Source organism: Neltuma alba, unplaced genomic scaffold (assembly GCF_004799145.2).
Source record: "Neltuma alba isolate B1F8T4 unplaced genomic scaffold, ASM479914v2 tig00011543_pilon, whole genome shotgun sequence".
NCBI lineage: Eukaryota > Viridiplantae > Streptophyta > Magnoliopsida > Fabales > Fabaceae > Neltuma > Neltuma alba.
In genome coordinates, this window is record NW_021636205.1 from 518,694 (window position 1) to 529,729 (window position 11,036).

At 32.7% G+C, this 11,036-nt stretch overlaps 1 protein-coding gene across 1 annotated transcript; it reads right to left on the reverse strand.

The window, feature by feature from the left end:
- Positions 1-892: 892 nt before the first annotated feature.
- LOC114714827 (BES1/BZR1 homolog protein 4-like) lies at positions 893-4,566 on the reverse strand. Its single transcript, XM_028899605.1, has 2 exons — positions 4,336-4,566; positions 893-1,040 (listed from the first exon to the last, which is right to left on the reverse strand). Exons 1-2 carry the CDS (start codon positions 4,535-4,537, stop codon positions 1,000-1,002), a joined length of 243 nt encoding a protein of 80 aa, XP_028755438.1. The 5' UTR covers positions 4,538-4,566; the 3' UTR covers positions 893-999.
- Between the last annotated feature and the right edge of the window lie 6,470 nt (positions 4,567-11,036).

Here is an 11,036-nt window from a genome sequence, read left to right on the forward strand (position 1 = left end):
GAGGAAAATTTTATTAGGTGAAGTGAAAGAAAAAAAAGGAAAAAAATAAAAAAAAAGAAGTAAAAGAATTTCATATAAGTGGACATTTTGCAGATTACCCATTAAAAATTTAAATATTATTTTGTATAATTAGAATATGAATATTTTTACTAATTTAACTAAATTATATTATTTTAATTATTACCTGTTTGATACGGTCTGATTCGAATCTGACCCATTAACCCTTAAACCAGTGTCTCGACCTGTTCATTATCCGGTTTGGTTTTTTGTTCCTTGCTGGGAATATACCACTGCATGGTCTGTTACGAGACACGTGATAATAGATGGTGTGTTTAGATTAACCGTAATAAAATTGACTTTTATTTATACCAATTGACTTTGGTAAATTGAAGTTAAGGTAAAAATTAGTTAAATGTAATACTCTTTCGGTCCTTAATATAAGACTTATTTAACTAATTTAATTAGATTAAGGAAATTAAACAAGTTAGTTAATTATCAGAAAAGTGACACATTTTTCCTCAAACACCATAGTTATCTTTTGTAATATCCTTTGTCCCTCTTCTTTTGATTGTGGTTGAGGAAACATTCATAAGAGTAATTTAAAGAAAACTGATAAATATGAAAAATGAGTCTTATATTTAAGACCAAAACCAATTTAAGAATTGGATCTTATATTAAAGACCGGAAGAATATGATTTAAGTTTTGATTGGTGTTTATAAAAAGTTATTTGAAAAGTTAAAACTTATTTAGATAGATAATAAAAAGTAAATTTAGATGTAAAATAACTTTAAAAAAAGCATGAGTTTTGTTAAATAAAAATGGTTTAAGTAAAGAAGACCAAGAAACAACCATTCACATCTGCCAATGTCAAAATGTTTCACAACGTTCAGCAAAGAATAATACTTGCCTTAAAGAAAGAAACTCGACAACATAAAGTAGATGGCTTGAGTACTGTTGTTTGCTCTCATTCAATGAAAAATAACAATTTAGGCAAGATTTCAGCTTATGCAAGATTTCCCGATCGGAAAAAGACGTCCCTCTGCAATATATATACAGAAATGTATTAAAATACAAAGCTTCAGCTCTATCAAAAAGCAATTAAAAGACTTCATTGACCAATGCTGCTACATTCAATTCCATGAAAAGGTGTTAGATGATCCTGCAAAGCTAAGCAAGTTCAGTATATAATAAAAAAAAAAATCAATGGATTTAAAAACGAAGCCTCAGCATATTTATCAAAATTTTCTAATAATATAATGGCTTCATGGAAATAAATCAAAAGAACAATAACACAGTGCTTGTCTTCAAGTTTATGATTATCTAATACTTTATTCTCCCTTGTCACCTAACTTTTTTATATAACCATACACAGGACATTTCATAACTTACTTCATGGATATTTTAACACCAACTTTAATAGTATTTAAGCAACAGTACTAAGAATTGATTTGTCTACGGTGACTTTCGCCCATTAGATATGGAAGCCTTTTACAAAGTTTCTGACAAAAAGTTGATTGAAAAGTGAGTCTCAGACGTGTTACATTTAAAGAATCCTTGCCACACAAGCCGAAACTGAAAAGACCATGAGCTCTGCTATATTTCAGTGACATTCACAATCTTTGCTTAAACATGTATCACTTAGATAGCTCGCTAAACATGTTCAGTAAGTAGTGTGCAGGTCAAAGTTGAATGCAAAGAAAATTGAGAAACATTCCCAGCACATTATACAGAGTGTCAAAATTCCATAAAATGAGAAAGAAAGAAATTGAACATTTTAAAATACATTCCAGATGATTTCCATACGAAGTACACTTACGGACAGGAATAGCAAACCTACTCCTACTTAGTACACCTAAAGGGGAGTCTATGGTCCAACTCAAAGCACCCACCAGCAAAGTGAACAAATTAAAAACAACAGATTAATTATAAAAATTATGAATTAAAACATTACATGACAAAAACTTCATAATATTTAGTTGTCAAAATATCAAATAATGCAAGTAATGCGGTTATAACCAACATATTGTCCTATACATGATCGCATACGGTATTGAGGAATTAATAATAAATTCAGTAGGTCATCTTGCACTATGTCAAGCATTTTAAAGTCCATTTACTGATACATGCCACTAACACAAACCATGACCAACAACCACTTTTAATGTTGGTGCTGGGAAAGCATTTTATAAAAGAGGCCACAACCGTTGAGAAGAAAACGAAGCACATGGGCATAAGCACCGTGCAGGGACAAAATATGAAGCAGAAGCTAACATTTTGAGTTATAGAAAGCAGATCAAACAGTAGTGATATTACATTGAGAATGAAAACCTCTTAAGATTGCTATAGAAAGCACCTCAAACAGTAGTGATATTAATATGGACCATGTGATAAAGACCTGCATAAGGAGTGGAGATATTTCCATAAAAATGGTTCAGCAAAAGGCATCAATCTTAAACATATGCTAGTCTATTCATCAACCTTTGATCAGTCCAAATTGGTCCTAGAAATATATTAGGAGATTGCATAAAAATTCAGGAATCTAAATATAAAAGTGACTGAGTATTTATTGGAACCTATCTGTCTCTCGAAGACCTTGAAATAGTATAGCAGAAACAGTCCAAAGATCAACTCTGAAGTTGCTGGAAAAGCAAATATGGACATCATCAATTTCTGGAGGCAAAGCTTTCCAAATATGTCTTGAGAGGGAGGGAGCAATATAGGAAGTGGTGAATTTATTTGACACCAGAAACAGTCCAAAGATCAACTATGGGACATAATTTTCATATTGAAATGCCCAACGACCAGTCCAATTTAATAAATACAATATAATGAAGATGAAAACTATCAACTTGATCGTCAATTGGATTGACATCTACTGGTGAATTTATTTGACACCAGATACTTAATCACAGAAAATAAAAATAGATCAATTAAATTGAGAAGATCATCTGGTAAGACAATCATAGCCTGTTATAACAACCTTTGATATCGAAGAAGATAGTAAAAAGCGCCAAGGTGATAATGAGAGTCCTTATGATGGGAGCATTAGCTGTAACAAACACAAATGACTGAGTATTTGATTCGTGAATATGAGATAGAATACCTCCATTTTTATGTCTTGGGTTAGAGACCAATAGTAGTGGTAAATTACATCTACATATCTATTAACTTTGTTATTGCCATCTTTTACTTGAACAATAATTATGACAATACCTGAATTCATTATGCAAGTTAGACTGAATTATTACAACAGTTATTTACGTGTAGTATCATGCATGTAGCTTTCATGATGCCAAATTGCTTTGCTAATAGATCATTTCTTGAATTAAAAAAAAATATATTAAAAGATACCATTTGGGGAAAAATCCTCAACCAGCATCCGTGGATTTTTAAAATGTACAAAAGATATACAGCAGAGTTTAGTCATTTTACTCAACGCTGTGCCCTCTAGAATTAAAACAACTTGAACTTCTATCAAGGTATTTGGGAAGCGCCATCAATAAGGGCACCGCATGAATAAAACTGCTAGTCTGCAACCCCACAAAAGAAGAAAAACAATCACAGGAACTGAGGAAAACGGACTACCCAAATCAGAGTGCCAGTGCATTGTCTGTAAAAGCTCCTGTCACGTTGCAACAAGCGCAGCATACAACTAATTACAACAAGGAAAATACCTGAACCGCCAAATTTACCCCTTTATGTTCTCGAATTCCCAGGCTCAGGTAGGAATTTAAGAAAGTCATTTTGTCAACATATGACGGCCATTTTCGTCTCCTCGAGATCTATGCCAGTACGCCCTTCAAAGTTCAGTCTCCATGGACTCTTACGAGCCATTCAAGAACTAGAAGATAGAGAATCTTTTGTGCTTCTTGCTCAGGAGAGAGAGGCAGCTCCCGATCAGATCTATCATAGACCGGCGAGAGGGGAACAGAAACAAAAAGAAAGAATCCAGCCCGACTCATATCATTAACAAGAACTGAAGGGTAGAAAACATAGCATCGCTGTAACAAGCCAACTAGATCGGCTTTTAGCCTATAGGTGACCCCAGCATGTGGCATTGCAAGGCCCGCATGATAACAGATACGACGGTGTGCCCAGACTAGCTCATATAACAACTGAACTAAATCAATGCTAATATAACCAACGGAGCTAACATTACTAAGATGGATTCTAAACCAGACCAAATTCAGGGCAGAAGTAATGCAGTTCTTTGATCCAATGGTTTAGCAAATGACCCAAAAACAAACACCAAAACAAAAATTGTAAAACTGCAAGGTTCAACAATAGGAGCAGATAATAGGAATGAGATTAAAGTACCTTGCGATATGTGGTACCGTCAGGTTCAACAGTCCAACCAGCCTCATTGCAGAGAGCCTTCGAGACTTCATTGTTGTCGCAGTGCTGGTGGAGCTTGTAGTTGCCATACATTCTCAGACCAGAGAAGATCTTCGCCGCTATGGCTCTTCGCCTCCTCTGTCTCCTCTTGTTGTTTTCTCTCTCCCTCCAGGTTGGTAGCCTGGTACCAGACGTCATCATGCTTGCTGAGAAAGCTCTCAGACGGAAAATGAGATACGAGAACGAACCGGAAGAGCGTAACGAGAACGAACCGGAAGAGCGTAAATTGGAGGTATAATTGCCAGATTTCTTAGCAGCGGAAAATAATCAGAAAACAAAACAAAACGCTTCACGCGTCGGGATCAAGGAATCAATAATGGAAAAGGAAAGCCCAGAGAGGCTGGACCAAAAAAACATTCAAATACAAACCACAAACTCTGCTATAGTCAGCAATTTTCATCAAAACGACATGATTCAGCGGCTGAAGCACAGCTCACTAATTCGCAGCTCCAACACGACGGAGCCGCAAATCGGAGCAAAACGGCTACGGATGAAGTAGATATACAGCTCAAATCGGAGGACTCCAGACCGGATAGTAGATTCGGAGGCCTACGCAGCGTTTAATGGGGCAGAATCCAAGCGGTGCAGATCTACGCAGACAGAATTCAGAGGTGGATTGATTGAGATCGGAATAACATGTCCGCCGAGAAACTTCTCCGAAAACAGGAAAAGGTATCGATGAGAAAACCCGGGAAATGTGAAGGGAGAAGCAGAAAAATCATCATGGGTTTTAAAAAATGAAGGGATTTCAGAGAGGCAGAGGGTTGGATTAATACGAGCAGAAAGTGAAAATGGCCATATTGATACTGAATTCACCGTAATGCCATTCAAGCATCCGTTTGTGTGTGAAGCAGACAGAGAGAGGGAGAGAGTGCCCGCGCGTGTTGTGTAGATTGTGGCTCGAAGGGTGTGAGTCACACGGGGTGACTAGACTACGTGCCAACGGTGACTGACCCCAGTTGGGATCAATATCCTGAAAATTAATTATTTTGTTATTCTAATATTTTCTAACTCTAATTTTAAATTTGATCATAAATATAAAATTTTCATATACTTTATTTCTAATATTTATCTATTTTGTCATCAAATAATTTTTATAGTAGTTACATATGTTAAAGAGTTAGTATCAATTGATAATTCAAACATATATAATTAATAAGAGTATTTAAAAGAAGACAATATTTATTTATTACAAATAATTAACTTAATCAACTTTTTTAATAGGAAAAATTCTAATTAAATCCATTTGAAATAGCAAAATCCTAATTTAAGCCTACACTTTTAACAAATTCTTAATTAAGCCAAGAGGCTTTATTGGGGATTTCTAAATGTTGCTAAAAGACCAAAATACCCTTTGTAATTAAAAAGCCTAATTTTAGTTTTAACTCTTTTAATTGAATTTAACTAACATGTTTTTTTATTTAAACATTATCATATGAAAATTTGGCCAAAAACATTATCATATAAAAAACAAAAAAAAAAGAAAAATCATGATTATGACCAATAAAAAATAATTGAAAAGTCAAGATAAAAAAATACATAATTTCTAGATATCCATAGAATTATAAAAATATGGGAACTAATAAAAATTTTACGATTTTAAATATCAAATATTGATAGGATGAAAGATTTTTTTTTTGGGTGTAAGAAAAAAATCAAATCAAAGATTCACGGAATTCTTGAATATCTATTAAAATTAATTTTACTATTTCACAAATTACATTGAGACTCATCAATTCATCTTCAATTTCAATTAAATCTACTTGATTTTTAATTTCAAGCTTACGACCTACATTCAATTTCAATTAAATCTACTTGATTTTTAATTTAGTTATTCTAGTAGATTTAATTGAAATTTTTAATAAAAAACAATTAAAAATCAAGATAAAAAAACATGATAATGAATTAAAGATTCATCGAATTCTTCCATATCTATCAATATTAAATTTATGGTTTCTCAAATCACGTAACGATTGATCAATTCATCATTTTTTTTGCTTGAGAAGAGAAGGCTCGCTAGCGATACTTCTAGTGGAAGGAGAACTGGCACAACAAGCAAAAGAAGAATCATCTTTGAAATAACATTCCTACGGTATGAACCAATATCTTATTCATGTTTTAGTTTGTGCCATTGTTTTGATTTAAATTTGAAAGTATAATAATCTTTGAGATAATATATAATTACATATGATCATCTGCATCTGTGCTAACCATTGTGAATCTCCAAACCTAATGGAAGCTTTTCTTCCCGACCAACTTCAAACCTAATTAAATGATCAATATGTTTGTGTTGATTACCTGATTCATGAGAGATTCATTGAGCAATGTTAAGTTTATATCTTTTTGATAAACTCTCACATTCGACAATATAAAATGTTGTATGTGGAAGTTGTTGAACAATCACACGAATACTCATATTTTTTATCCATTAGTTATTAGTTAACCTGTCAACCATTTTTAGTCACGTGTTAATCATATTATTTTTTAAAAAAGTTTCAATTAAATCCAATCAAAATACTGATTAAATTAATTTATTCATTGCAGGTTGGTATTAAAAATGACATCTCCTTCCAGATCAACATTTGCAAAAGAACTATTTTGTTTTTTTCATGTAGATGGACAATTTGTGAAGAATGTTGAAGGTTAAATTCAATATAATAGAGGGAGAGTAAGATTAAAAACCATAAGAGAGGGGATGACACTTGAAGAAATGAGAATAATGATAACATCATGGATTGGCATTGATGGTAATAATGTCGAGATGAAATACACTGTGACTTTTGATGAGAAGACCCTAATAAATCTTATTGATGATGCGGAACTTGCAAACCTATTTCAACATAATGAGAGAAGTGGGCATGTGTATATAGCATGCAAAGAAAATGACAATGTACAGGAAACATTTGATGAGCAACAAGTGTAAGTGACTTTGTTGTTGTTGTTATTATTTTTTTTAAAAAAAAAAATTGGCATTCATTATAGTGTTATTGTTAGTAACAAAAGTTGTGATTGAGTTATGCAGCACCGAGGAATTGCTAGGAGGCTCAGAACAAAGCCCTCTAACAAATGAAGCACTTGGAGGACCTAGTAGCCTACCTTGTAGAGTACAAAGTGCAACCACACCCATGCCTGAATTGAACTCATTGAAATGGAAAAAATTGTTGTCAGGAGTATTGCAAACATTTGCAAATGCTGATGCTTTTAGAGGCACTCTACAAGTATAGTATTGCTCACAAGTTTCAATACAAATTTTTGAAGAATAGCAAGGATAGGATGTCTGTGAAATGTAAAATTGAAGGGTATCCTTGGAAGATAACAGCAAATGCGATAGGGAAGCAAACTCCTTTCCTACGTGTGACACAATTTCAAGATGAACACATTCATCATGCTCAAGACAACCTTCAAGTGATACATGCTCGAAGAGCTAGTCTAACGTCATCTATTATAATTGAGGAGGTAAGGTCTCACATAGACAAGGGTCCAAACAAAATTAGGAAAACATTACAAAGAGACTATGGTGTGAATCTCACATATAAACAAGCATATGCTGCTAAGGAAAAAGCACTTGAGGAGATTCAGGGTAGACCAGAGCAGTCTTATATGCTTATACCATGGATATGTCAACGGTTAAAGGATACTGATCCAAAAACTGTGGCTAAATGGGTAGCTTCTCATAATAACATTTTTGAGCGTGTCTTCATAGCATATGGTTGTTGTATAGAAGGATTCATGGTTGAGGCAAGACATATACTATATATAGATAGAACTCATTTAAGTGGCCCGTATAAGGGCACCTTGCTATCAGCCTCCGCATATGATGTAGATAATGAATTGTTGCCATTTGCAATTGGTATTGTAAAAGGAGAGACATATGAGGACTGGACATAGTTTTTGGTTATGATTAAAAAGATAATAGGATTAGTTGAATTGACAATTGTTTCAGACCGTCACAATGCTATAATAAGAGCTGTACGGGAAATATTTGGTGGTGAGCGTCATGCATTTTGCTATCGACACGTGAAGGAAAACTTTAGTGCAAAATTGATGAAATTAAATAGAGGTAAGAAAAGGACAAGTGCCCAAAGCAAGGATGATGCGCTAAAATTGCTTGATGACATTGCATATGCAAGGCTTGAAAGTGAGTTCAATGATGCTATGGAAAATATGAGAAGTTTCTCTTCACAATTATTTCAGTGGCTTGAGAATCATGGGGATGTTGATAGGTGGGCTTTAAACAAGTTTCCATTTAAACGATGGGACAATATAACAACAAATCTTGCTGAGTCGTTCAATGCATGGATGGTGAAGAAGAGGAGGCATAATGTTGCTCAATTGATCCATGAGCATCGAGAAAAGGTAGCAAAGAAAATGTATGCATCAAGTATGGCAATGAGGAAGTGGAAAACTATTGTTGGTCCAAACATAGAATCAAAAGTGAGAGAGCATGTGGCTAGAGCTGAACAAATGTTAGCTGAACATTATGGAGACATGATTTGTGTTCATACATCTTTTGGAGACTTACAGGTTGATCTTCGTGCACATCAATGCAGTTGTGCAGCATGGCAAATGTTTGGAATTCCATGTCCACACGCTTGTACGGCCATCAAACTCGTACATGGTAATGTGTATGATTATGTTGAAGACTGCTACAAGATTACAACACAAGAGAAGATTTATAGAAGGAGCATGATACCTGTTATAACCATTGATATGCCAAACCCAAATAACTTAAGGATGGAAAATATAATGAGACAAATTTTTCTCCAACCACCTCAAACTAGTCGACCTCCTGAAAGACCAAGAACTACGAGGCGCGAATCACAATTCCAAAACACAAAAACATACCACTGTTTAAGATGCCATCAAGCTGGTCATACAAAAAAGACTTGCAAGAATCCAAATCGTTGTTGAAATGGGTCTAGCAAATAGCTAATTTTTTTTGGGGCATATGTAATGTGATTATTGATGCACATGATGACTAATGAGGATGTGGTCTTTTTTAGATTTTATGTCAAAATTGTGTTTCATTGTTGTGAACGTTATGTCTCTAGAATTTATAGCCTTTTAGTTATTTTTTATATAATAAAAATTTGATATTGAATAAATCTTAGGGACCGAAAAATTGAAGATGAATTGATGAGTCTCAATGTAATCTGTGAAATAGTAAAATTAATTTTGATAGATATTCAAGAATTCTGTGAATCTTTGATTTGATTTTTTCTTGCACAAAAAAAGATCTTTGATCCTATTAATCTTTGATATTTGAAATTGTAAAATTTTTATTAGTTCCCATATTTTTGTAATTCTATGAATATCTAGAAATTATGTTTTTTTATCTTGACTTTTCAATTATTTTTTATTGGCCATAATTGTGATTTTTCATTTTTTCTTTTTTTGTTTTGTTTTTTATATGATAATGTTTTTCGCCAAATTTTCATATAATAATGTTTAAAGAAAAAACATGTTAGTTAAATTCAGTTAAAAGAATTAAAACTAAAATTAGGCTTTTTAATAATGAATGGCATTTTGGTCTTTTAACAACATTTAGAAATCCCTAATTAGGCCTCTTGGCCTAATTAAGAATTTGTTAAAAGTATAGACTTAAATTAGGATTTTGTTGTTTCAAATGGATTTAATTAGGATTTTCCCTTTTTAATATCTCCAAATTAGTTAACTAAATTTTATATTAAAGTCTGGATGTAGTATAGTTTATAACTTTGTTTATAAATTTAGTTGAATAGTTGGCAAAAAAATAAACTTTAATTGAATACAAATAAATTTCTATAATTTTAAAAATTCAATTGTTTTTAACTAAAACTCAATAAACTAAATATTTATAATTGATTTATATAAATACCACCTCCCAAATACAAGAGTTAAATAACTAATTTGTTAATATAAATTAAATCTCCAACTAAATTTTATGCTAGGGACTCAAGATAATTTTTTTTAACCTAATTCAACAGATTTCCACACACGCACTCTTTTTACGAAAAGTAAACAGGAGAGCAATTCTATTTCTTATTATAAGAAACATTTTGCTTTAATTTGAAGCATCTGTTCGATGGCAAAAGAATTGAAGCATTTATTATTATTTTTTTACACTAATACCCTCATTAAAAATAGCACAGATATGCTAAATGACAACACACCATTAATGAATAAACTCTTTTAGTTAAAGTCTTAAAGTCTATTAGTAAAAAAAAAAAAAAAAAGCTGATAAATTTTTATAAGCAGAAAATATTTATTTATACTTTGTAAATTTTGTACGCACATGGTATAAATACTCTGATTTAAATCATTCTCATTAATAAAATTTTCAATGAGAACCTTTCCCAGTTTTGCCATTATTTTTTTTTTAAATTACAAGTTTTTAATCTTAGTTTTTAAAATTTTTGTAAATCGAACTGATCGAAATTTTTTCTTTTCCCCAGAACCAATCCGGGCATAAAATGATTGAGGCGAATAAAACACGAATCATAAGAATTCAAAGCAATAGGATTGGTCACAAAACGAGAATTGCAAGTTTATTGATATGACAACAAATTGGTGGCAGAGACCCAAAGCCTGAAAAAATGTGATTGGGACGAAAAGTCAAAGTCATTTTCTGCTTACAAAGCACACTTGTTTCACCTTCCAA

What these genes read in the sequence shown, in the direction of transcription:
- LOC114714827 (XM_028899605.1), bottom strand. Translation starts at nt 4,537, where the DNA reads ATGATGACGTCTGGTACCAGGCTACCAACCTGGAGGGAGAGAGAAAAC. An exon ending in TTGGACTGTTGAACCTGACG is followed by an intron (nt 1,041 to 4,335) that starts GTACCACATATC and finishes TATATATTGCAG; the next exon opens with AGGGACGTCTTTTTCCGATC.